The 26,623-nt window shown below is 45.1% G+C and overlaps 3 protein-coding genes across 13 annotated transcripts in view; all 3 read right to left on the bottom strand.

Annotated features, from left to right (window-relative positions):
* Window positions 1-462: 462 nt before the first annotated feature.
* Window positions 463-5,640, bottom strand: LOC120829332 (solute carrier family 35 member E2A). 2 transcript variants are annotated; one of them, XM_040193357.2, is made up of 9 exons: window positions 5,333-5,640; window positions 4,448-4,908; window positions 3,713-3,848; window positions 3,447-3,574; window positions 2,994-3,114; window positions 2,859-2,912; window positions 2,708-2,780; window positions 2,384-2,529; window positions 463-2,125 (listed from the first exon to the last, which is right to left on the bottom strand). In XM_040193357.2, the coding sequence occupies exons 2-9, from the start codon at window positions 4,719-4,721 to the stop codon at window positions 1,864-1,866; spliced, it is 1,194 nt and encodes a 397-aa protein (XP_040049291.2). In that variant the 5' UTR covers window positions 4,722-4,908; window positions 5,333-5,640; the 3' UTR covers window positions 463-1,863. The 2 variants fall into 2 exon arrangements, with proteins under 2 accessions (XP_040049291.2, XP_077940980.1); XM_078084854.1 differs by having other exon boundaries at window positions 4,340-4,908; window positions 5,333-5,634.
* A 2,086-nt stretch (window positions 5,641-7,726) lies between these two features.
* nadka (NAD kinase a) lies at window positions 7,727-18,990 on the bottom strand. 6 transcript variants are annotated; one of them, XR_013451480.1, is made up of 12 exons: window positions 18,877-18,990; window positions 18,064-18,240; window positions 16,360-16,443; window positions 12,544-12,673; window positions 12,256-12,364; window positions 12,042-12,127; window positions 11,854-11,956; window positions 11,598-11,740; window positions 11,083-11,243; window positions 10,242-10,977; window positions 9,899-9,981; window positions 7,727-9,499 (listed from the first exon to the last, which is right to left on the bottom strand). XR_013451480.1 is itself a non-coding variant. In XM_040193344.2 (12 exons), the coding sequence occupies exons 1-12, from the start codon at window positions 18,957-18,959 to the stop codon at window positions 9,352-9,354; spliced, it is 1,404 nt and encodes a 467-aa protein (XP_040049278.1). In that variant the 5' UTR covers window positions 18,960-18,990; the 3' UTR covers window positions 7,727-9,351. The 6 variants fall into 6 exon arrangements, 5 of the variants coding, with proteins under 5 accessions (XP_040049278.1, XP_040049279.1, XP_077940964.1 ...); XM_040193344.2 differs by having other exon boundaries at window positions 10,242-10,399; window positions 11,144-11,243; XM_040193345.2 differs by having other exon boundaries at window positions 10,242-10,399; window positions 11,144-11,243; window positions 18,762-18,938.
* Window positions 18,991-19,636: 646 nt separating this feature from the next.
* gnb1a (guanine nucleotide binding protein (G protein), beta polypeptide 1a) overlaps window positions 19,637-26,623 on the bottom strand; it is a 30,138-nt gene continuing 23,151 nt past the window's right edge. For all 5 annotated transcript variants that reach the window (XM_040193365.2, XM_040193367.2, XM_078084824.1 and 2 more), the window contains exons 6-11: window positions 26,404-26,566; window positions 25,471-25,537; window positions 24,405-24,606; window positions 23,857-24,073; window positions 22,127-22,242; window positions 19,637-21,672 (exon numbers count right to left, since the gene is read on the bottom strand). In XM_040193365.2, the coding sequence (XP_040049299.1) occupies window positions 22,136-22,242; window positions 23,857-24,073; window positions 24,405-24,606; window positions 25,471-25,537; window positions 26,404-26,566 (756 nt within the window). In that variant the 3' untranslated portion in view covers window positions 19,637-21,672; window positions 22,127-22,135. The remainder of the gene's footprint in view (window positions 21,673-22,126; window positions 22,243-23,856; window positions 24,074-24,404; window positions 24,607-25,470; window positions 25,538-26,403; window positions 26,567-26,623) is intronic.

The following is a 26,623-nucleotide window of genomic DNA, read 5'->3' as shown; positions in this document are numbered from 1 at the left end:
TATTAGCCAAATATGAGATCTGTGAAAATATTCAGTGACGGAAATTTAAATTGTATTTATTTGTGTGTGTGAGTATGCGTGCGTGCGTGTGTGTGTGAGAGAGTGTGTGTATGTATGATATTAATCTTCAAAGTAATATATACTAATTAAGAATATGGATAAGATAGGGGTGGGTATCTATAAGCTTTTGCTTCCCTCTACTCCTTTTCTTGAACAAAAGGTGACTTTTCTAATTTTGTGGTCTATGTCTATGTTGATTTTTAATTTTTTTTATTTTTTTAATGTCTATATGTTCAAGAAATAAAATGCTTCAAAAAAATATATATAGTGCTGCTTTTAGAGACTTTGTTCTCATTGCCCATAGAAGTCGAAGAATACGGGCATCTGAATTGGATATAATTCGTGTGTATCGAAGTCAGTAATGCAACGTGAAATCGCTGTTACCCAAGAAAACAACAAAAGTTTCCACAATGTGAAAATACTTCCTTTTAATTTTCTCCATCAAACATCATTGCATCTGCATCAACAACCATTGGACAATATTTTCTACATAATTGATTTGCACGTTCCCAAGAACCTGTGAACGTCAATGACAAACGCACAACAAAAGTAAATCTGTATATCTTGAGTTCACATTCGAGGCAGCATTCCAACGAATTAAAAAAGGTGTAAAAAGATGCTATTCTAGTCCGTCAATATCACATTGAACCGCAGACATGAGTTGATGAGCTCTTTTCAAATAGAAAAATTCCCAGAATAACAGGAAATAATAATAATGTTTTGAGTCAGTCCAAAACAACTCATCTGATCACATTAAAACAAACAAAGACTGAGTAGAGCGTTCCTAAAATACTCCACATGATGCGATGTTCAGACTGAGGACATCGCGGCGGATTGGTCCGTTTTCATTAGTGGCGCCGGTTGTACACAGACTCGTACTGCAGGGAATGAACAGTGGTTTGATCCATTTTGATGAAAACTAACATTACACACAGGGATTCTTTTTGTTTTTCAGCCCGTTGGTCCGGTTCTTTGCGGTAATAACGCTGCACGACCATCGAACGGCTTCTAAACAAGCAGCTCCACCACCCAATTCTACTCCTTAGGGTGGAAGAACCAACGGTGATTGCATTTGAAACGTGCTCTACAATCCTCCGCAGCACGAAAAGATTGACCGCAAACAACCGCCGCAAGTAAAGTAGGTTGTTCTGTAGACGACCACGAAAATAAAACCAACGTTGTATTAAACCGTTTCTTCTGAAAGATTGAATGAATGTGTTGTCTGCAACGCCGTTCATTCCCTATGGCCCTTTTCCTATTGAAGGCTGCTTTCCCAGCATGCACTGGGCGGAGAGAGAGGCCTCTTACAAAAGGAAATGAAACGCATGTACATAAACACACGCCGTACTTGGAGGATGAGCATTCATTGAATGCAGTATGTGGCTTTCACATGTTCAACACTTGTCAACTGTGTCAAACGGCAAAGTCAAAGCGTCGGCCACCGCGGCTCCGCAGTACAATCTGACATTTTATGATACAGTGTCGGCACAGAATTAAAATCTTACAGCTTCAACGGTTGAAAAATATTCAGGCATTTTGACTGATTTAGCAGCTGCTGAGCAACGGAACCAGCACACTGTGGAATACAAAAGAAAGTTCTTCCTCCAAAAAGCAGACGGAGGCCCTGAGCTTCCCCCCCTGATCAGACAGCAAAGGATCGAGGGCGCGTGAGAACGCAAAACCGCGCTCTGGAACAAGTCAGCGGGTCCTCTTTGACTGCGGCGCGCGACCCCGGCGAAGGACAAACAAACGCCCAGTCATCCTCGCGGGAAAATGGTTTTTGTCCACCACCGCGATCCCATTTCAGGCAGCGCTTTGGTGGCGGGTCCCGGGTCCCATGTGCGACGGAGGAGCTCGGGCGCTCGCGTCGTGCAGAAGCGGTTTGCGGTCCTGCTCTGCAGCCGCAGCGTGGAAGGAGGCCCTCTGGTGCTGCCTGGCCTTGTTGTACAAAAATACCCCGATGAAGACGAGGAAGGTGCCGATGGCGCTGAGGAAGTGGATCTGGTTACTGAACACGAGGATGCTCATCCACACCGACAGGGCGTGTTTGACGGTGCTGGCCACGCTGAGGGAGAGAGGAGGGTTTGTCTTATTGGATACTAAAACGTTTACAGCGTGCTGCTCAATCTCACCTGAACTCTGTACCAAGATAAGAAGGGATTGATACCGATGCGGTTCATCTGAGACAGGATGCACAAGTGCATAATTATCTAGCTTTAATGGGACACCAACCAGTGCAGCTGGTTCATGCCGGTTGGGACTAGAGTAACAGGAAGAGACTCAATGTCACAGATGTCAGAGCCGCGTTCTAAGCGTGGCTGACCTGAAGGTTACTGGGGAGATCCGCCCCATGAGCGCGTAGGCAGTGACGCTCTGCAGGTGGAACAGGCAGCCGTCGAGCAGCAGCAGCAGGACGATGTGCTGGTCGAAGATGAAGCTGCGACCACTCTTGCCGATCACCGGGAAGTCCTGGACGCAAAAGGGAAGCAGCATGTCAAACACAACCCTCTCCCCCCCGTATGGTTTAGTCCAACACCTGACAGAACTTGGCAAAGTCCTCCCGTTTGTTATTCCAAGTGACGACAGACCTCAGGTGTGTGTACTGCGAATTCACTTGGTTGGCGGGAAGAGTAAATTGTGGACCTACCAAGAGGAACGCCCAGGCAGGTATAAGCATGACGACCGCGGCGGCGCTGGTGTAGAACTGCAGCTCTGCGGGGCTGAAAAACGCTTTTATAACAAGAGTTTGATGGCGCCCAATTCAAATAATGTGCCGTTATGAGGCGGGAGTCTTTTACCTGAACCTGTAACGCTCCCCACACAGCAGCTTTTTGGAGAAAACGTTCTGCAAACTGAAATCGGACACAAGAGGGTTAAACAAAGCATCGCGGGGCGGTGGGTTTGGGGGAGGTGGTCGTCGGGCGCTGCCGTACCAGTCCATGATGTTGGTGGAGAGGGCGGCGGAGAAGCCCAGCATGTTGAAGCTGATCTCCGTGGCCGTGCACAGGGCCAGGCCCGCCATGACGGGGAACAGCGACAGGTTCACCCGCAGCCCTGCACACACAACGACTCCATCACACACACAACACAACACCCTGGTCCCTCGGCGCGCTCCTAAGGCGGGCCCGTATTTCCAGCGTCGCTGCCAACAGAAGGTGACAATGACCGATCAGTGTTGGGAAATAAACTGGTTTTAGATACGGCATTAAAATGAGTAACGCCTCGACACGTCTGCTCAAAGCCCGAGCGGAGTCTGTACAGCGACGGCACTCTATTTCTTCCTTACCCCCTTCGGATCAAGTGATAGACATTCAAATCTCCCCAAAAGTGCTGCTGTGCCGACATGTTCTGCCCCCTATACACAGACCTGAACGCGTGTCCTCTACCTGTGTGCTCCCCGAGGATCAGCCTGGACATGATGACGGTGAAGATGGGTGCCGAGCTCTTCACCGTCTCCGCAAAAGACACCGCCACATTTTTAAGGCTCACCAAGCCCAGAACCACCGTCGTGAACCTGACAAATGCACATAAAAGGAGACGTGAATAAGGGACTTTTTGTGAAGACAAAATAGTGTCAGCGCTTAATTAATAAATCTGTCAGCAACTCAACACTACTTTATGACTGAAATGACTTGGTAAAGAGAGGAGCCACCTTATGAGCCCAACAAACAGCATGATCATGATGAAGTTGGGGGGGTACTCGGCTCTGGACTTGTGCTGGTACAGGCAGCAGGGAACACACATCTTCAGGAAGCCGATGGCCGTAGTGGAAAGCATCTGCACGGCGCCTGAGCAGCAGCAACAAACAACAACTTCACTTCAACGGGATCAAAACTAACACTAGTATGTTACATGGTCATAAAATGTGACGGATGGGTCGTCGCGGCGCAGAGGTAGAGAGGGGAACCCCAAGGTTGGTGGTTCGAGTCCCAGCTGCGCCATGTCCCAAGTGTCCCTGAGCAAGACACATAACCCCTAATTGCTCACTGGGCAAAAATGTAAAAAGCCATGAATTAAAAATGTAATTTAAGTCGCTTTGGATAAAAGCGTCAGTTAAATGATCTGTAATGTAATTTTGCACAAGTGACAAATTGCCTGTCGTCTTCTCTACTACTATGAGAGGAACTTGGAAAATGCTTAAAATGTTATTTCTACAACTTGGTAGCTCACTGACACGGATTAAATATCTCAGGCAGCTGAATGTTTCCGCAAGTCCACATCTGGAAGAAAACCGTACGACTCATTGTGTGCAGTAAAGATGTACACATAAAGAGTTTACCCTGCTAATCGCTTCTATGAAATGTCACAAAAACAAACAAAGAGGGCAATAACGTTGCAACAAAGTGTCCCGCTTCCTTTAGGTCTCATGTGTGTCCTTGGCGTTTACCCAGCACGCTGGGCTCCCCCTCCAGCAGCGACAGGATGTACTTGTTGAGGAACAGCGTGCAGAAGCTGAATAGGTACCAGAGGCCCAGGTAGGCCAGGGAGCGCCAGTTCCACACGCCGGACTCCGCCTCCATCACCGTCGTCTCCGTGACGGTGAGCTTCAGCATCTGCTCCCCCGGCAGGCTCTCGCTGCGGGACACCCCCACCTGGTGGGTGCGGAGGGGGGACAGCAGGCGCCATAGCGGGTGTAAAGCGGTCTGCTTGCAGCACGGCATCCCGCCTTACCGCCAGTGGGGCCCCCAGGGGCCACGACAGGCGGGAGGCAGGTGGCGGTTGGATGAGTTTTTTTTTTTTTTAAATGTCTTAGTCCATCTTTGGATTGTTTCTAGGAAAGCGGCCGCTGTGTCAGTCCCGCGTCAAAAGGCCTCAGGTGCTTTATGTCCTGGAGTCCCCGGTCCTCTGCTGCAACAACACACACACACAAAAAGACACACAATCATCCTCCAATCATATATTATGCAAACCGTGAATGAACGCACGTTTACTTGCAGCCATCAGTGCATAGAAACAAGTCAATTCCTACTTGAAAACAACTTCTGCCCCACAGACATTATTGCCCCGTCGCCCTTCAGCATCATCAAACCCACAACACAGAGGGAATATATTAACGTCAGATAACAAAATAGTAGTGACGTGTGTGGTAACGTTTCTATTCATTCCGGACTTCAGCTGCTGCGTCGCGTCATTGTTGAAACTGTGTCACACGCACGCGGCTCCTCGGCTGCTAATGAAAACAACACGCGCGGTAAACTCCGCGTGGGAAGAAGCGAGACCGCCAAGAATCCGGATTGAACGCAAACCCCAAATTAAAACAATAAAAACTCACCTGTTGGGTTGCTTCAACTTGGGAGTGAACTACGCTGCGCGCAGCCGGCGAACGAGGCGGCGCGGAGCGGAGGGGAACAGGAAGTGGCCCGAGCATGTTAGCTAGCCGCTAGCATGAGCTCGAGGTCCGCGGAGACGACAGAGCCGGTCGCGTCGTGCGCCATTGTCCTCGACGGTGACTCTAAACGAACAGGCGCTGTTTGTCTGCGTTATCTGGGTCGGGAATCCGTGCAGCTGACTCGCAGACGTGGCTGCTGGCGACCAATGCGCCGCGTCAAGATTAGCCGGAAAAACACAACTCCGGCGGGGCCCTTCAAAATAAAACCACACGTCGCGGGTTACGTTTAGTCCAGGTTACACAATTGCTCGCACATGTTGGGTGACACATGGAAAAGTTTAGTTCGGGTCCAAACTCATTGCACGCAGTTCGAGCTCTGTGACGTTCGGCTCTTTCTTAAGAATGATATTTTACTTTGCAAGACACATTCACTACGTTTCCGGTATAACTCATTGCGGCTTGTTTCAGTTCCAGCTGCCACTGGACAATAATGCAGAATGTATAGATAAAGTATGACATACGTTGTTACAAACTACTACTATGTAAGTTATTAAATGTATTTATTTTAGTGGACAACTGCACTGCCACGACAACGACACTCATAAGGTTGCGTACTATGCAGTTGAATAAGAAGAATATAATATCCTGCATTACTATATCAATAACGCGAGTATCACCATTAAGATCTGTTGGCTTGTTCATTTGTGGTGTACTTTTGCACAAAGGGGAAATGATCATTCAGAATCTGTTAAATTATTGGGTTCACTTCCTCAACTAAGAGGATCATTTAACTAGATACGTTAACAGTGCGCAGGATGTGCAGATTTGCACTAAAACCACTGGGGGGCAGAAAACACCGATGAACTGGTACTAAATGTGAAGATAATTGTTTAGTGTTCATTTAGGGTTTCAAAAAATTGTGGGATTGTAAAAAATAGAATGTTTTTATTGGTCAAAGCAAGTCAACCGAAAAAATACTGTCTTTTCATGCTCCAAAACCACTGGAAAACCTCAACAACCAATTGCATCCTTGTCTTTTCTTGTTCTTTCCTGTGGTTTGTAATACAGGTCTGTTAATACTTTAAACTTTTCCCTGACTGGACGAGCTTTTCCAGAACCAGATTTGCACAGGATGAATAATCTGATGTCTGTGGGCAGAACTGGTGTTTGCTGGTAAAAGCAGAGGTCCACTTGCCGGGATTAGTGGCATCTACAACAATCTGAGTATTCCTTAACGTCCACTTAACACCTGCATGTTCAGGAATAACTGGTTCTGTCAATCACATAAAATATCCTAAGCATTCACTCACAAACACTGGACTGGCTGAAGCATTTCTGCCCTGCAGAGCAGCTCTTTAGAGCCGCAGAACAACTATTGACACAAATAGATCTTGTCAGCCAGATTTATTTCAAGTAATGTAAAGATCAGAGTCCAACAGACTGAAATGGACAAGTGTCCGTGTATAGAGACACATAGAACATATTTCTAGCCTTATGTTACTTTCAAAAAACTCGTTTCAATTCTCATTTTTAAAATTTGTAGTATTTTCAAGTTAACCCTACACACAAAACACGTTTTTGCCATTAATTCCCCAAAGGTCCTTATAAAAGCCCTGCTTCAACTTGCCATGCTTTATTAGCAGTCATTAATGACTATTCACGTGTCCCAAGACATCATTATTGGGAAAGCGGACTCTCACGAAGGTCCAAATTCCCTTTGGTTTCACAGAAGGATTCTTTATGACCATCATGACTAAACCTCGGCGCTCAGAGCGACAGCACTGCAGACACACCATCCATTTATCAGCAGTCTTTATTTGTGCCGTTTGGTTGAATGAATCACCTTTTCCTCCTGTCAGGTAGCTTCCCTTTGACCCTTGTGTGTTTCTGCCTGTGTGATTACCCGTCGGCCCGGACTAGTTCCCCCCGTCCCTCGTCTTTGTGCGGCCTGCGTCTGTCTGGACTGTCAAGTGTTGTCCTTTAGAACTTTTTGGTTGTGCCTACTTGCAGAGGGAGTTACATCCATGAACCACTTTGTTTCTGGTTCTTGGAGTGAAGCACAATGATCATACAGGAGGCCACACACTCCCTAGCTACATGTGGTTTATTAAAGTACTCTGGGAAAAAATAGCATTAGAAAAACTTACAAAAGTGGGTTAGAAGAGTTGACAATTCCAGCCACAAGTAAAAGCTGTTATTTTTGCTGTTGTTGGCTGTTGGCCTCCCCCATCAGCTCTTGACTCTTGGGTTGCAGTACTTCAGAAAACTAGATATCAAGTTATCCTGGAAAGCATTTAGAATGTAGAAGTGCTTCTAGAAATGTAGCCGGACTGCCAAAATTAATTAATTATACAGTTTATTAATGTAAAAAAAGTATCAAATATTTATTTTTAGCAATTGTACATTGTAAACTGATTAATAGACATATTGACTTTACAAAACCCATCTTACTCAAGCGTCCCATACAATATATACATACATGCTGAGTTAAAGGAATGATTGCCTTTCACAACTCAGTTGGTCCACTTTAGTTACCGTTACACTAACAGGTGACACCGTCTTCATGTTTTCCATCGGACACGTTTAGTTGAGCCAGTTTATAATGTGTATATACGTATTATTAACAAACATGTGAACAGATCAGCCGCACGTTTCAGAAAAAGACTACACAGTGGCAGAGACGTAGCGGTGGACAAACTCAAAAAAAAAAACACAACAGAAAATCCTTCTTTAAATCCCCCGCAGCCCACAGACATTGTCTATAAAACCTACAGAGTTCAGCTATGGCTTAAATGGCTTTTTATAAAAACAGACGTTAAAGACACTGAAGAAATGGGACCTGGAATGATTCCTCCTGCTGTACAATCCACCGCAAGGACTACATGACTGCAAAAGAGGGGAGTCATCGCGTACTGAATAACCCAACCTGGTGTCGTGTGCAGCAGACGGCAAAGACAACAGTCAACACGCGGCTACAATGAAAATCCACAAATCACATGAAGTGCGTGACGACGTCACCGTGATGTAAACCAAAATGACATTCCTATAAAGTAATGATACGCGTGTGTAAGGCACAGTCTGTGCATTTGGGTCACTAAAGCCATGTAGATATCCTGTAAATCAGCTCCCCCCCCCGAGATGCAACTAAAAAATGTGTAACACCATTTCTGTCATTCATTTTTAGAAAGAGCTTTAGAAAAAAAAATCCTTAACCTCTGCTGTAGGAATTAACTTGTTTATAAAGTACTAGATGTGTCCCTGCCGTTTTTCAGACTAATGCAACGGTCGTCCACCAACGACCTTTAGTCCAAGTTCCTCCGAAGTCTCGCATTCCTCCAGATTACTGGACGAACCACCAACCCTTCAAACTGCTTTTGGATTTCATCAACAGTTTGCAAGGGATGCAGGAAGGAAAACAACAAACGCCATTCAAATAGTCGCCATTCAAAACGCGTTTACACATTAGAACAGGTCAGAATATCTTCTAGGGTATTTTACAGACTCCTTAAAAACTATTTTTAATGAAATATTACGATTTATATTTATTTGAATCTGAAAAACCCCTTTTTCAAATGTATTTTTTTTAGAATAAATTCTACTTAAAGAAAAAAAGAAAAAAAAAGAAAACATCATTCAAGATTGGAATTGTCCCCAGTCTCTGTCCTCACCTCTCACACAATAGACTGTAGATAAGCTTCTTCTCTCTGTGGCGTTATGTAAATAAGGCTCGCAGCAGCAGCGGCGGCGGCGTTGCACTTTGATTGGGAGTATTAATGAAAACGCACGCGAGCACACGACAGGTCAGCTGGGGGCAATTAGCATTGTAAAATAAAATAGAGTTCCTGTTGAAAGGGCATTTTGAAATACAAGTTAAATAAATTGAACTGTTAAGATGAAAAATGAAGAATGGTTTTTTGGGTAGGTTTAACCAAAGACTAAAGGGTGCTTTAGAGACTGGCGCCTCAGAACTCCTCGTCCTCCGAGCTAATGTGGTTCTGCTTCTTCCTCACATTCCAGTGCAAACACTGGGCCAGGCTCTCGAACCAGTCATTGACCGGGTCACGGAAACAGATGGAGGGAACAGGGAAGCAGGAAGTGGTGATGGTAATGCTGGTACGGGAAGAAAAAAGAAAAAGAAAAGAAAGATTAGAAAGTTCCGATTTTGAGTCACAGTTGCTGCGGGGGGGGGAAGAAGCAGAAGTCCAGGTACTTGCAATCAAGGAAACCAAAGACGGTGTCAACATGAGAGCGACGCAACTTCCTCCTAAAGCAACACTGAACAGTTCTCAAAGTAAAAAAGCTTCAGAGACTCAAAAACAAGGGTAGCTTGTTTCTAGAATCAGAAAGGTGATCTCTAGATAAGATACGCAAAGAAAGAAACCTGGCTCACGCGCGTTAAGCAGGCCGGTGCGGTTACATAGAAGGGTCGAGGCGGTTCTTCTCTACTAAGGACTCTGTGGGCTTTGTCATGCTCCACTTCATTGTCTCCGGGTGTTAGTGTGGACTAACCTGTCCCCGTGGCAGATCTCTTGTCTCTTTCTTCCATCGAATGACACCCAGGCGGTGTTTCTGGCATCGCGGGACAGCATTATCTACAATAATAACAGTCACAGGACGCACATGAAATGAAGTGTACTCTTTCTTAAACCGCAAACGTTTTACATAGAATTCACATTTTAACATCCTGCAAAAGCTGCCTGACTCACTCTGGACAATGATTCAAATTCTTTAGCAGAAGGTCACTTGTGTCCACAAGTGTAATTCCGGTGCTGCGTGTCACAGCACCCAGCTTTGTAAAACCAGCGCTAAACAAAGCAGTTGCCGAACCGACTCATACGGTTGGTGCAAATACCTTGAGCTCCACCCCTGCAGGCACCACGATGGGTCTAAAGGAGAGCGAGTGCGGGCAGATGGGGGTTATCATGATGGCCGGCACGTTGGGGTGGATCATGGAAGCTCCTGCTGCCACCGCATACGCTGTGCTGCCGGTGGGTGTGGACACGATCACGCCTGAGGGGACAGAGACACAATAGCACATGTAGGTCGCACCACCCTGTGGGACTCCTCGCAGCAATATAGTATAGATTGAATATCAAAAGTATACGGTTACTTTTAATCTAGCAATTGTTCGAGCATTCATTTGGACGGACGAGGCGCTCATTTGTTTTGCAGGAGTTGCACATGGTCGTTGCCCGTAAAACTCCAAATAAACACGCCAAATATTTTAACTCACTTTACACAGGTTGCACTTAATTATTATCTTGAAAAGACATTCAGTGCAAAACAGACTAACTACACACAAACTATGTTCTGCCAAATGTTTCGGCACAGATGGAACTTTATTTCCATTGTTCCAACAGAATACATTTACATTTAGTTTCTGTCAGGCAATCCGGCCTACTTTAAAGTGATTGCAATATCTTTATTGCATTTTTCGAAAAAGCACATGGAGAAGTGACAAAGTCTTATTTCAATCAAAACTCAACATGTACACTTGGGTTGGGGCGGAGGGGGATTTTACTGTTGTGAAACGTCCCGGTCAGACCGGTTCTCCAGTCGGCCTCACGCAACACTCGTCTACTTTCTGCCTCGTGCACGCGCTCACTCAGACGCGGGGGGGGTGTGGGGGGTGCATGTGTACGGATTTCAAAGGAACGAAGGGCAATTCTTCTGAAACTGATTTCGAGCTCTACAAAACAAAATCAAACTGAATATTTCCCGCTGAACATCGGGACAGCCTGTCCGTCCACTCACCGTCTCCCTGCACGGTGGTGATGAGGTGTCCGTCCAGGAAGAGGTCCACGTTGGAGAGATACGAAGAGGGTCCTCGGTCCACCACCACCTCGTTCAGTACCTGAAAGACACACAGGTTACCCAGTTTGTCACGGACTCCTGCAGCCACACGATGTTGTGATGTCACAGACACCTGGTCTAACCGGACACGTAATGGGAATGTGCCAGTAAGCAGACACTGAGACGGCCCATTAACCTCATACCTGCAGGCAGAGCTACGTTTCTTGTAATGGAGCCGATGACGGAGTTTATTTCGTACTTCTCTCACAACATGCATTTAACCCGCCCAAAAGCATCACGGTGCAGTAAGGCGAGTCGTTATGTTGAAACCACATGGCTTAGGTGGATTGTCATGTTTACAGGGCACACTGAGATCCAATTGGTCGTTGCCACGGCAACGTGGCGCAGCCATTACCTGATACTCGGCGGCTTTCCGGCTGCTTTCGGTGTCCCCATTAGTCAGGACGATGCACTTTTCGTCAACTCTGGCCTTCTTCTCGCAGCTCTCTTTGAGCACCCGGACTTTCAAGCGACTTCGCAGGACGATGGCAGCGTTACCTACACACACACACACACACACACACACACAACCAATACAAATATGTCAAGTGTTTTGTGTTTCACAAACAGAACAAGAGCGTCCACGCTGTAGAAAGACAGAGGTCACCAACCGTCAATAATTTGGGTGACCTGAGACTGGTAAGTGTCAAATTTAAAAGGAGTCAGGAATCCCAGGGAGCCCAGGTGAAAGGCCATAACTGGTGGAACGCTCTCCTGCAGATAAACAAAGCAAGGGAACCGTTGTGTCATACCAGTAAAGGGAGAAAAAAAGCGGCAGGAGGAACAGCTGGCCGGATACCTGGAAAAGCGAAGACGCGTACAGCAGAGTCCCATCTCCCCCGAGGCAGATGATGAAGTCAATGCGATTGGAGATGTCATCAAGATCTGAGAAAGAGACATTAAAGTGTTTACTTATCTGGGCAAAGCTCCTGATTGTTTTGGCTGTATAAATACTTTCTGTACACATAACGTGCATGCAGTCATGGCAAAGTTGACTGAATGAGTTTTCATACCATCTCTGAAAGTGCAGAATTTCTTAGTAATGGTCCCAAAGTTCTCATCGTCCAAAATCGCTGGGTCCTCCAGAACCTTCTTTTCCACATATACAATCAAATCTTTCATCTACAAAAAACACACACAGAAACAAGATTAGCAAGAACTTTGAAAGAAGAACAGCGTCCTACAAACTGGGTTCCCATTGATCCCTCAGCAACTTCCCACCCTGAAACCCAGGGCATCATTTCCACTGCTGGCGGCCGCCCCGTCACGGTGGGAGGGGGTCGGTGAATTTGTGCTCCTACCTCGGTGAGGAATACGCAGAGCTCTTTGAAAGGCTGAAGCAGGCTGGCGTCGCGGATCTTCTTGATGACAAGGACACTTTTTGGCTGCTTGTTCCACGTCAGCCTTTGGCTGGCTGGGTCTTGAATGTGCCTGAAAACACAACAGACGCACAACGATGAGCTCAGGAGGAAAAGACAAGGCCGCACTTCCGCCCGCCCACCCAGCCACAGATACAGACCCCTCAAGCAGGTCAGGGAAGCTAACGGCACAATGCTAATGTGGATGGACAGAAGTGTGAAATAGATCCGCTTTGCGGATAAAAAAGGAGGGTGAAAGTGTGTCAGCTCTTAAAGCTTTGCGTCATTCGCGGCGAGCAAAGAGCCACGAGTTGTAAGGATCAACTCTGAGGGAAACCACCTCAAGAAAATGATTAAACCGCACAGAAGCATGAAAAAAAAAAAAAAAAAAAAAAAAAAAAAAAAAGGTCGTACGGAAATTTGAAAAGTATTAAAGCTGTAATTCATCAAATCGTAGTTGTCTAAACTTATTTTTATATTTTGGTATTTAACGATCCTTTACTCTCATTAGTTACAGCTGTTACACATAATGGGCCGTTAAAGAGTTCACTTTTTTAGTTGCTGCACGCATGGTTTAAATGGTCAAAAGGTCCACACAGCCCACCAATCAATTCACTACATGACAACCAGTAGCTCCCGCTTATGTTCAGCATTACACAACAACATTCACACATTCGCATGTGGAACGTTGCCGTTTGAAGCCTTGCTGGTAGCGGCTGAACCAATGAGCGGACGTCACAGACATGATACGGGAGAAGGAGGAGACGTAGCCTAAAGAAGAACGGTCAGATTATACAAGAAAACAAATAACGCATTCAGCTTTAGTGGCACACATTGTTGCGGAGTTGTGAGTTGTTGAGTGTTGCCTCTGGTCATGAAATACTTCTACAGTTTGAGGGCCGATTTGCGACGTCACATTCATGACTTGGTTTTATTGTGAAAACCAGCGGATACCCTAAATTTGCCTTGAAATGGGGATTTAGTGTAAAGGTTTATAAATAAATGTTCTTTTGGGCTCCGATGTCTCTGAACAGCCGCACAAGTGACAAACAACTCCACCTACTGCAGCAAATATTCAAGCGCTCAGGCTCAATACAATAGACACACACACACACAAAAAAAAAATCCTGTGGTGGTGGAGACTAATACAAATACATGAAATACCTTCCGAATTTAAGGGATCAAACCGGTTTCATGTTCAGGTAAAACATGAAAGCTTCTCCAAATACAAATACAGAACACAAAGCACATCTCACATCTGAAGCGGTGTCGAGCTGAGGGTTGTGATCTATTCACGGACGATTTCTCCTCTGTTCACCTCAAAGCATCCACGCCCCGACCTTCCCCCTTTTCATCGAAAGCACCAGCCAGCAACACGCCGACATTGACACTTCAAGTGTTACCGGCTGGACGTGGCACTATTAAGCCGTGGCATCACATTATCAGCCTCAGGGGGGGACGTATCAGCCCAACATTCAAGTTCCCTAATCGACTCCAGCCAGAGCCAAAACGAGTGAACTACTGAGGCGCTGCTATGAGTGTCTCCGATCGTCTGCTTCACATCAAACGTCCCCTCTGTTGAGAAAAGAGACTGGGCAAAAATAATCTCACCATTTCCAAACTTTGTTCTCGCTCAGGTTCCCGGGAGCGTCCTGACGTACGCACTGGTGGAACTTCATGGCTGTACACATGTAACAAGGATGAAGCGTCTGGTGCGTTCAGCTGGAGAGCGGCACTCTGTCTCGGCTGACAGAGCAGCTCCTTCTACATTCTACCAACTTCCTCGATTGCTTCACGCGGCTTGAGCAGCGGAGTCAGTTCACTTGTCCCCCCCATGCGCTGTGGTCAGGCTCCGGGACGGGCGAACAGTGGCTGCATCCACTGTAGCTATATTTGTCCCAGCGAGGACTTACCACTAAACCGTCCTGGTGCATTCTGCTGCCGAGTTAAGGCTCTCACTCGTCTTTAAATTGACTTTATCTCGGCTCAGCCCACTCGGCCGTGTCGGACACGCCCACTTCAAGGAGAGGCTTTCCTTACGGGACGGGTGTGATTTAGTGAAACACAATAAAGCAGTTCCTCAAACGAGCAGGAACACTTTGATGGCAATCGGGCCATTAATACAGCATTGCATTTCACTTAAATGATCTAAAACGACAGGATAATAACAGCTGTCTATAAAGTAAACACTGAGCTTAAGTATGAGGACAGAGGACGTGTGGGGTGGAATGCAGCGATCGGCCATGTGATTATAAATGGAAAAGTGCTTGTTTATAAAGAAGGCAAAAAGCATGGAACCCCCCCCCCCCGGGTCGTTCACACCCCAGTGGGTGGCTCCAGGACCACATCTTGCCGTGATTAAAAACCACACGCCCTGAAAACAACGGGGAACATGACGTACTGACGCGCTCGGGAGACGACTGGTTCTGCTACTTTTAACCTGTCGAGCAGCTTTGAGCAAAGTAAACCTTCAATGGCCGCTGCCCCGAAAACAAGCAAGCGGCGGAGCAAGCGATGTGGCCGAGGGAGTCGGGAGGCTGTGGCCCGTCAGCGCGTCGACAGTCCGTCTCACCTCCCACCACTGACTCCTGAGTAGATTCAGGGCGGTTTGACACCTCAGCGCCTGCCTTGTTTGAATGTTTAGGATCATCATCATCATCATCTCGCTCCATCGCTAACCTCGTGGTCACCGTTTGCTCAAACAGTACAAAGAATAATACACGTGGCGCCAAAACACGGCAAACCAAGTCACTTTACATGTCGTCAAATCAAAAGTGAGGCCGACTGCGAATGACAGGTGCGTGACGGGAACTCGTCTTTAATATTAGGACGGATTCTTTTCACCGGTGCAAGTCGCAACCGAACAATCAAACCCTGTTCAAATCCACAGAACAAAGTTAGTAAGTCTATGCTGCTGAATTCAAAAACAACAAACAAGAGAAAATAAGCAATGTTTGATGCATTAGTACGGCCATAAAGCACCGCCTTGGTTCAAATAGTGAAAGAAAAAGCAACGTTGCCATGTGGTGGAATGCATTTGTGTTTCCGCTACGTCGGAGGGGACTGCATAAGAGGAAATTAAGCAACTGAAGTGCAACACTGGGCTGGTTATAAGCTTCTCATAAAGAACATGTTTAGAACAAACAGTACCCTATAGTGTGCTGTATTTAGCACTTGAAGGAGAATGGCTTTTAATAATTGACTCATTAGAGAACAAGTAAGACTCGAGTCACTTGCCTGCTCAGATTTTAAAATAACAAGTACATACGTAAACAGTGAGTTTGATGTCAGTTTCTTTAACGATTTGACCAATATTGAAGCTCAACACACTGTGCTGCTAAAGTAGTTAGCTGGTGTGTAGCTGGCAGGCGGCGGTCTGTCACGGCGTTAAAATGGTCTTTGTTGGTCATGTCACATGTTTAACACTTTCTACACATCTAGTTTCTCTTTAAATTCCATTTACTTTAAATGGGAAGCTTGATGTTGAAGCTACATGGGAACTTGGTCCAACCATTCGTACACAGGTAGTTTGTCTTTCCACAGCGTCTGCTGTGAGTGGGGGCCTATTTTTAACAACAGGTGTTATTTATGCAAGATGGGGAAAGTTTAGTTCATGTGTCATCTCAAAGTTAACCGCTGTAGGTAAAATGGTGGAAAGAACGGTTTAACATTAACAGCGTGCCGACTGACCGAGCAACAGAGTCCTGCCCAACAACACCTCAGCGGTCAAGCCGTCCACTGTGATGAGAAGAGACTCACATTACGGTGTGTGGATTCTGCAGCATGCACGCCTTGGGCCCGAACTTGGTCACGGGGCTCGGTCCATGAAGTGACTGAGGCCTCCTAGAGGAGAGGAGGACAGAGGGGTACACAGGTTAAGGAAACAGAAGCTGCCGGTAAAGTACAAAGTATCCGTACAATTTGTTAGAGAAAAGCAAACACTTTTATCAATCACAAGTGCTCTACGTACACTTTATCAGTAAGTGACGAAATGAAGGACAACAGTTTTATAAAGACAAGGCCCTTCGCAAATATTACATAATTGCCATGATTTGAGCTGATCGCTTTGCTTAAATGTAAAGTACCAGGTAACAGAAATGCCAAATAGTGAATCAAGTGTTTTTAATGCCGCTTTAAAGTGTAAAAACATTTCACGTATGTACAAGTTTCCTTTAACTGTAAACTTGGGAGAGACTTAACGAATATTGATTCTAAACTCAAAAAAAAAAAAAAAAAAAGAAGCGAGGTTGAAAGATACACATCTCAATTGATATTTAAATAGCATTACTTTTTCCACACAGGGTTTGTCTACTACAAACCGGACCTGCAACTTAATTACCGATCAACATAACAATTATTTTCTTTTGATCCCAAGTTCCCGAACAACATTGAAGACTGAAAAAAATAAGAGTCCAGAATTACACCCTAAAATGTGGAGTAAAAAAGGAATGTAAATACATACAACTGCATGTGAACATGCTTCTGTCTATACCACATGCTATCACCAATGTTTTTTTTCAAAGACATGCGAGCAGAGAGAAGCCTGTAATGTCACTTGTTTTATTATTCTCTTTATGTCAGGTTTTTATCTAAAATTAGTTTGATTCAACGCACGGTTCAGCAAAGAAAACCCACTTCCCTAATCTCTGGTATTTATGAGTCACTGACCGTAACATGGCCAAGTAATTCAATAGAATTAATCACCTCCCTATTACAAATCTAAACAGCTTTTTGTTTACCTGAATCCCTCACAACGACCTTCTGCCAAGTTTCATGAAAACAAGTAGTGTCCATAGAAGATTAGGATGAACTCAACTGCGACACCCGTTTCAGGTTGAACAGCTTAAACAGCCTTTGAATAGAAAGTGCATAAACGACAACACCAAAACGTAAATTCCTCAAATCCAGGCGTGGTTACTTAAAGCTTAGGTCATACGAGGCCTGTGAGACACAACAAGGGACACCGGGACGTCTGCTGATTCACATGCACGAGGCGAGGTTTGCTGTAATTGGCAGAAGAAAATATCGGCCACAAACAACCTGCACCGTGGTTGCATGAGAGCGTATAAACAACGAGGCTGTAAAGTGTAGTAGTTAGTAGTACTGCATTTGTTAAGGCACACAAAAAGGCTTTAAAATCCCAGAAGGCTATTTACCGACATGCTCCATTATTGTAGGAACAGAAATGTCACAATCTCTTGTGGGGGTATTAACCAGATACTGTATTTCTGTCATCCGGCCGGAACCAGAAAGGCTAAAATGCAAAAAAACATGCGTGTATTATGACTATTAAACTCCAGTGGTTAAAGCCATCTATCCAATTATTATTATTAATAATAATATTACAACATTAGTATTAGAACAGTCGAAAAAGGAAACCTATCAGATTAGACAAACAAAAAGACAACTCACGCCACATTACAAAGGGAAAATGTCCTCACGGACAAAGCGGTCCACACGCACCTGTAGTCAGAGGAGCTGGCGGCCGAGCAGCTGCTCAGGCTTCGGGTCTTTCTGCTGCGACGCGCCAGGCTGCGTCCGGACGCCTCCCCTCCATCACAGGTGGAGCAGCAGTACGGGGCAGCTTCCACGCGCACCTCCTCCCCGCGGTCCATCGCAGACAGCCGGGCTGCGAGCAAACTGACGAGGCACGTCCGTTGTTAGTGGCGCGCGAGCCGGTGAACTTCCGGTCAGTTCAATAAGAGTCGGTATCAAGTCGAAACAAAAGTGAGTTTCAAAGAATGAGCAGAGTTTTTAAAAAAAGTCAATTTTAAGTTTATTTTTTACGAGTTAACGTTACTTCATGTGAGCTGACCGTTTGATAGCCAGCTGGACAAATCACGTGACGTCATTTAGCTAGAGTTACATAACCGCTAACGTTAACTTACAGCTGTGTAATAATGTCACGGCTACATAAGCCAAGCAGCCGCGTTAGCGAACGTTAGCCTGCTGTCCAACTCGCATATGTCCAGTATTTTATCAATTTTAGCAACAAGCCCTCCAGCACAGCATTACATGAGTGTTAAGAGGATAAAGGGTGACGAGTCCAGATGGCAGGGTTCACAGTGAGCGGACTAATCTAACTTGCTAAGCTAGTTAGCGGGCTAGCTAATAGTTGGGCATGCGGAGCGTAAAACCGTCCTCTCGTTTGGAAACAGTACCTTTCACTCACAGCCTTACACGGGACGACACAAGTGTGGAGGCCAGCGAACTGCTGTTGGATCAAAGCCTCGCCATAATTTCTATAATGTTAACGTTAGGTGACACACGTCTTACGTTGCAAGAGACCTGTCAACAGTCAGCCCATCACTTCCGGATACGACCCGACCAATCACAGCCTCGCTCCTCATCGACGTCATGTTGCCCGACTTCTCCAAGCTGGCCGGAAAGTCATGATGAACAGGATATATAATGAATGCACTGATTGGAACAAATGGAAATGATTAACTATGTAATTACATTATGACTAGGAAACATCATTTTACAGGCGTTTCCCTTGTGAGCTTGAATTCACAATGTTTGTTCTACCGATTAGTCGTATTGTATAATAAATCACAAAAGAGGGCTTTCATGTATTTATGCGCACATAACGAACCCTGTGACAAATTGAGTGCTCTCCATAGAACTTCATGTGTGACATGTCGAATCACACAAAACTGGATTTTTCACAGTTGATAATGATTCAATTGGACTGCTTGTGGCACAAATCGATCGCCACAGTGTGATAGCGCCACCTTCTGGCTCATTGCTGACACATCTACCTGTTCATCCAAACCTTTGGAATAATAAGTCTCAAAATGCACGGAGCAATGAAATACAGGACTTTTGATTTAATCGTTTAACGCAAAGTACTGCTGAAATAATTGGATGGCAATGCAACTATGAGAAAATGAGTGTACAGTGACGCCAGGCTGATTCAACAGTGGATAAGAAATTGTTTATTTGACTTGAACATAATTACAGGGAAACCAAACAGTCTGCAACATTCTAGCTTCAGTGGTAACCTCTTTAAGTGAATCACACTCAACACAGTAGGTCATCTCAAACTGCTTTTTATTACATCTTAAATAACAGTACATTTTAATATAGTTTCTATCTTGCATCCAGCTTTCGGTTGTACACTGACTGACTTTAAAATTAAATACAAAAGGTGAAAAGGGAAGAGTGGGGGTGCAGAGCTCTACAGTTATTTGATGGAGAAAGAGAAAAGGGAATTTAATTAATTTTTTATAGTTTTTATTTCATTTTACTTTTTGCCAACTCCAGGCCTAACGCACAATTACAGCACATTTTTTGTACAGAATGTCGCAGAGAAAAAAAACAGAATGGAAAAAAAATGTCACTACTGCTAAAGAAAGAGCGTCTCTGTTTACAAGGAGAAAGGAACAACAGAAAATTCTGCCATTCAGATGCTGCAAGATTTTTTTTCTCATTTTTTATTAAAGGACAGAAAAAAACCTGTTATAAAATGTTTCTTTGTAAGTGGAATTTGTTTGCTACAGAAGGAATGAAAATTTGTTCCATTTGAGATTGTGTATGTTTAGGTGAATGAATGTAGGTATGCATGTGTATACAATTTGAACATTTTACGTTGCTTCTTAATTTGTGGAATCCCTCCCAAGTATGGACCAAGTAACCTTTCATGTTGCAGGGTTTGCTTCTCATGTGCATAGCTTTGACATTTTAGTTGAATCATGTATGCACGGAGTAGCCAAAAGGGAAAAAAAGAAGAAAAAAAAGGAAAAGAAAAATATAAATACCATTGTATTGATATATTCAACAGGTTATTTTCTTAAAGAAAAACATCAAAGGACTTAATTCCATATGCACCTTTTTAAGCAATTCTACAGCATGCGATTCTAAGAGATAACCCACCCATGGCAGACAACCAAAATCTTTTTTTTTCATTTTTAACTTAAAAAGTTTCAATATCATTATTTTCAAACATTGATTTATACAACATGTCATTCACAGAGTAGTAACTGCATTTCCAAGCACGGAATGGGCACCTCTGTTAAAAGAGAAACATCCGGACTGCAACCGGGCTCAAGTGGAGGTACCAAATCACATCACCGGTCCCAACCACGGGCAACAGAAACCAGGGGAAACTAAATTAAAGGAGGAAAAAAAATGAATAAAAAAGAGGGGCGGGGTGGATTATGAACCGATGGGTTAATCTTCATTTAATTATTCTACACTGTCGCCAGACAAAAAGGTGTAAGAATGGTTAAAATGGTTGTTTTTTGTGTTTTTTTTTCATTTCAAAAATGAGCATTCATCCTAAACAGCGTGTGCTTGGTTAGTTAACTTGTTGTTTTTTTTACTTTAGACATTATTCTATATATGCAAAGTTTAATTTTTGTGCAAACAAGGATTTGTGGACTACACCGGAAAAAAGAAACCGTAAAAGTATCACGGAACAAAATATACAGTAGGGCCAGAAGTGGCTTGAGGACTCCCTGTTGAAGCTCAATTCTCTCACTTTGTTCTCCAGTGGGATAAAGCTGGATTTAAAATGACATGATCTGGAGGTTCTTCTAGCTCTCAACTTAAAAACATTCTCTAAAATGTGGAAAGACAAGGAAATAAAACAAAGTTGTGACCCTCAACGCTTCACTGATCTACTTCTCTTTAACGAAAAAAAAAAAAAATCAAAAAGGAAAAAAAGAGCCAAGAAACTTTGCCAAAAAAAAAAAAAAAAGCGAGTACGAGTTCAATGACGTTCATGTTCACTCAGACCTGTGCGTAATGAGGACACAGGAAAGGTTTCCTTTAAGGTGGCTTAATACAATTCCAGACCATGCCAACAGGAGGAAAGCACAATTTCCCCCTCAACCGAATTCCTCAGGCTTTTTTTTTGTTTTTACTTTTTCGTAGCTGAATGAGTGACAAGACAATTGTGCTCTTTCAAATGAGAACGGGGGAGGAAGAGAGAGAATTTTTGCCCTTGACAGATTTTTGGGGTGTTTGGAGTCAGTATCATGGTGTTTTTTGAAAAGATGGATATGCAATAAAATTGAACATTGTGATGTTGGAATGGTCTTCCACTCAACTTTGGAGTCCAGATGCCATCTGGGGAAAACAAAAAGAATGTAATGAGATGATCAGCATTATTCAGCTATACAAGTCATCGGCCACTGCACATCATTCAATTCAGGGTTGATCATACATGTATATTCCTGCTTGATCAGCACTTATAAGAACAAATATTCTCCAACTGCAGACAATAGATTAACTTTACTTCCTTTTACTTATGCTTGTGTTCAAATTCATTGTCTAAAACAATATCACCAAAAATGTCTGGAGCTGTGCAAAGAAAAAGACTCTGGTCATTGAACAGTGAAGCGACATTAACAGGATAAAAGTAGTCGACGTGATAACATGTTTGGTTTCTCTCCGTTTTAGATGTTGCACCTTCATTCCCAACCTCCAGATGGCAGTCTCTACAAACTCTAGACCCGCTTCTATCTAGCTGCTGCCCCCCCCCCCTCACACATCACAGAACAATGGCCAGGTCTCCGTTTACCTTCAGACTCTAGTTCCAGATCTTGAGGAAGCTGTCCCAGGACCCTGTTGCCACTGCCATGCCGTCGTCGGTCACACCCAAGCAGCTCACCCGGTTATCGTGACCAGCCAGGACACCTGTAGAGACGCCAGAGGCTGAGACGCGGCAACAAACTTGGCCTTGCTTACGAAGGACATGGATAACAGAACGTGTTGGAGATAAATGATGGGGAACGAGCTGATGGAGGGGAAGAGGGGGTGAAGGTTTCATGTTTGTTGTCGTGATACCAGCTGTGTTTTTCTTTGTGTGGTTTGGACCACAACAAGAGGGAATACACAGGACTAATTGAAGGTAAATACTGACCCACTGCGCTGCGGAATCAATATTCCACCCACCAAAAGGATCAAATGAGTGTGTGTGTGTGTGTGTGTATTTGAAACAGCCTGCTCAGATGTGGGCCTCGTCTGATCCCTGACTCTATACAATCGATCGCTGTAAAGTATTCATGGCTCCACAGGGGCAAAGGGCTGCTGGGGGGGGGAAGGGGAAGGGCGCCTGCTGCGCTGCCATTTTTTTTATTTTATATACATACACACACGTACGCCTTCTATACTGTGGCCCAACAAAACAGCTCTTATCGAACTTATCACCAGCAAACGGCCAAGACCAAAATCGCAGTGGAAAGAGGCCCTCAGTGGTGGAGGAAGAACTCTGGCAGCACATACGTACAAATACGCACAAATAACCACAAGTAAAGTCGCAATGCTTTATGCACCACTTTGTAATACCCGGGGAGCAATTAGAGGTTAGGTGTCTTGCTCAGGGACACTTCAACATGGGACATGGAGCAGCCGGGGCTCGAACCGCCAAACTTGTGGTTCCCAGTGCACCCTCCCTACCCCTGCGCCATTATGCCCGTTATGGTTGCAGTGAGTCACCCTGGTCCCATCTTACATTTAGTGGTTTATAGCGCCATTGACGGCGCGCTGGCTCCTCACTGGGAATTTTGAACCAGCCACTCCCTTTCGTGCGACCCCCTCGAGGCGTTTGCTCGCACGCCTAGTGGCTTGTTCTCTGAATTTAAATGGAGTGCGTTTGTGTGTAGACGAGGAGCGAGCCCATCATCTGTTGCGTGGATTGGTGGATACACACGTGGCCGAGAGTTGCGCTCTACAGAGTTTCCCTTTCTAGTTTAACTGTATTTCTGATGTGGCATTGTAAAGGGAGCCATGACAACGCCATGGCCGACTAATTAGTACGTTTTCAATCTGTGAAGGTCAATACAAATCAAAAAGACTGACAAATCAGTCATTTATATTTCAGTACTCGCTCTCCCTCAGCGGGCTTCAGGACACTATGCTGCGCTGTTTGGACAACGTGATGGTTGGTTGTATAATATGGCACCCAAAAAAAAAAACAATTGACAGCCCCGCCCACTTTCTGCAGAAACAGACCAGGTGTTAAGAGGAGTGAAAAGCAAGAGAGCTAAAACCATGCTACAGAGTAGTTCTCCACATTTCTCAGGTTTATCCACAATTACAATAACATCAGCTTTACTTTAAAAACAACAGCTGGCACAGATGTGGTTCATTTCTTCAGCATATTTCTGAACGGGGTTGACACCAAAGTGACTTACTGCTGACCGATCAAACGGAGCAGCCATGGAAGTATTGACCCCTTGACACATTTTCAAACCGGCCCAAACTGACCAATGCAACCACGCAGCTCCCCCCTTTGTTCTGGCGCCTTACCTGCACGGTCGGCCTTCAAAGTGTCCCAGACGTTGCAGTTGAAATCGTCGTAGCCGGCCAGCAGTAGGCGGCCGCTCTTGGAGAACGCCACGGAGGTGATGCCACAGATGATGTTGTCGTGTGAGTAAACCATCAGCTCCTGGTCGGCACGCAGGTCAAACAGCCGGCAGGTGGCGTCGTCTGAACCAGTGGCGAATGCGTTGCCGTTGGGGAAGAACTACAACAGAGGTCAAAGGGGGTTTTCAATGTTGATACTGGTGTGCAGGCCTTGAGTTCCGAGTGAGGATACAAATGACTCCAATGACTCCATTTAGTCATTGTAAATGATTTAGTTAATTTCCTGAGGTTGTGTAATACGTTTCTTCCGTGCTTATATGGCCCTGGAGCATCACATTTTCTTGCTCTGCGACAGACTTACTCTAAATCTTATGACCCTCCTAACTAGGACACGGCGAGGAGGAACGGAGACTCGACACCCTCATGTGATTAGTAGATGACATGTAAAAGAGTGTGTGTGTGTGTGTGTGTGCGCGCGCGCGCAGCCTTACGCAGATAGCGTTGATGTCCGACTCGTGGCCAGTGAAGGTCTGTCGGCACATTCCTTCTCTGATGTCCCAGAGCTTAGCCGAGGCATCGCAGGCCCCAGACACAAACAGCCTGGTGTCAGGCGCCAGGGAGAGACTCATTACATCGCCAGTGTGACCGGCAAAGGTGGTCGTCTGCTGACCAGTCTCAATGTCCCACAGAGCACTGCGAAAAAGCAGAAGAATGTCAAATTTAGCATTGGGGGTGGTTAGCACTCCAATCAGTTCTTGCTCAATAGACAATAAGAGATTTTTAATGACTCATTAAACATAAAGTATACATTCAGAGCAAGATTTGAAATTTCTTGAGTATTTGTTTTTGAGCAGCAAAAGTATCTAAGCTATTGAAAACAAATCAGTAATAGCTCACTGTAAAAACTTCTAAAATGTCATTAAAATAGATAAGGGCAGAACATGGGCAGATATTTAACTTCCGCCGGTTCCAGCAGAGGGCTGCTCCATGTCAGCCAGCAGACACGTCTGCAAGAATTTGCCAAATTTAAGATTGATTCAGATATCTTTTGAATTAGCTTGTTTGTAGCAATTTGCCATTAGCCAAGCTAGCGCAACGTGCTTCTTTAAGATACAACAGCGCTGCATAATAAAGCATCTGCTGACAGAGCAGATCTCTACTTCTTCATTAATACACCTGCTCAAAAAGCACAAATGTTGCCTTCAGCTTTCAAAGGTTTGATTGGACTGAGAGTAACTAGTTCAGCTGTTGCCAACTCAAGTGGTCTTTGCTGTCTGAAGAGCTTAACACAACAGTCTTCACTCAGTCTTCTTTCAGCAGGGTTATGGTTAACCGTTTGGTACCGGGTTCAAGTAACCGTTCTGCAAAGCTGCAGTCTGAACCGATGGACTTGGACGGGATGCTGGCAGCTCAGGAGGCTTTTAGTTCACCAGTATATACATGGTACTGGGACACTAGTGTCTGATGTTCCCATGTTTAGTGTTGATAAGGTGGACTTAAAGTATAACACAAACATACAATATGAAAACCACCTCTGGGTGCAGTACCACAACTTACCAGGTGGTGTCTCCAGAGCTGGTGACGATCTGGTTGTCATCCAGGAAGCGACAGCAGGACAGGTAACCTGCCAGAGATCGAAGAACTCATTCATGAGGGACTTTTATATATCGAATTAAGAACTACAATTATTTACTGTCTGCACAGAGGACAAAGTCATAAACCAAATGATCATCACCCCCTCCGATTATTCAAAGCGTGCCATGTGTGGGATGCAGAGAAGAATGGACTTATTCACTCCCAAAATTAGGGGGAAAAAGCTCCAGGATATCTCCCTGTGCATCATCCTTTACTAGCTGGCAGAGCGCGCATACCCCTCCCTACAGCAAGAACAAGAGCTAAAATGCTGACACACTTCCTGCATCATGTGACCCTGATCAGATGAATGCTCCTTGCCTAAGAGCTCAACGCTTTCATTAGTTTGAGCTGGGACACAACTCAACAATTCCTGATTCTATGGAGAAAAACAACATGCGACGGGAATCTAAGAAAGGAACAGAATTGGGTTGCACTTGTAGACTGTTGAAACAACGGCAATATCAGACATCCATCCCAGAAAGCTTTGCTGAGCTGGATATTACCTAGTCAAATAAATGCAACCTTTTCCAAAAATGGGAGCGATTAAGTGCTCTGTCATGTGAACATTACGACGTGCACACCGGCCCCGTGTTGTCTGAGGTTTGCTATTTTCCAGTTTCTTTTCACTGACATCGGGGGAAGCCCCAGAGGAACTTGACAGTAGATCTGACACTAATTCATAAAATCCCAAATGTATTCTGTGTAGCTTTACTGAAGAGCCCAGCAGGATTTCCAAATAGAAGCAGAGACTACAGGTCCCGCGCAGAAATTCTGTATTCCCTGTGGTTCCAAATGTGACTGCACTGATCCATCCTTCAAAGCGCCGCTTCGTATCAGCCGATGGGTCCAGCCTACCTGTGTGTCCGGCCAGCTCGCGGCTGACGCGCACATTTCCCTCGCGGGTCTTCAGGTTGTAGATGGAGCAGATGTTGTCCAGGCCTCCGCAGGCCACGTAGTTCCCAGAAGGGGCGTAGGCACACGTCATCACCCAGGAGGAGCGCAACGGGATGGCGTGGACCTGGAAGAGGGGAGCAAGATTTCGCATGAGGTGACAGATGGGGGAAGAGATGAGGGC

The sequence above is a fragment of the Gasterosteus aculeatus genome, chromosome 2 (assembly GCF_964276395.1).
Source record: "Gasterosteus aculeatus chromosome 2, fGasAcu3.hap1.1, whole genome shotgun sequence".
NCBI classification, from domain to species: Eukaryota; Metazoa; Chordata; class Actinopteri; order Perciformes; family Gasterosteidae; genus Gasterosteus; species Gasterosteus aculeatus.
This window is presented reverse-complemented; position numbering and strand designations above follow the sequence as displayed.

What these genes read in the sequence shown, in the direction of transcription:
- nadka (XM_040193344.2), bottom strand. Translation starts at nt 18,959, where the DNA reads ATGACGTCGATGAGGAGCGAGGCTGTGATTGGTCGGGTCGTATCCGGA. An exon ending in ACGCGTCTTCGCTTTTCCAG is followed by an intron (nt 11,957 to 12,041) that starts GTATCCGGCCAG and finishes GTTTATCTGCAG; the next exon opens with GAGAGCGTTCCACCAGTTAT. An exon ending in CTGCAGGGGTGGAGCTCAAG is followed by an intron (nt 9,982 to 10,241) that starts GTATTTGCACCA and finishes TTATTATTGTAG; the next exon opens with ATAATGCTGTCCCGCGATGC.
- LOC120829332 (XM_040193357.2), bottom strand. Translation starts at nt 4,721, where the DNA reads ATGCCGTGCTGCAAGCAGACCGCTTTACACCCGCTATGGCGCCTGCTG. An exon ending in TCCACCAACATCATGGACTG is followed by an intron (nt 2,913 to 2,993) that starts GTACGGCAGCGC and finishes GTCCGATTTCAG; the next exon opens with TTTGCAGAACGTTTTCTCCA. An exon ending in ATCTCCCCAGTAACCTTCAG is followed by an intron (nt 2,126 to 2,383) that starts GTCAGCCACGCT and finishes TCTCTCCCTCAG; the next exon opens with CGTGGCCAGCACCGTCAAAC.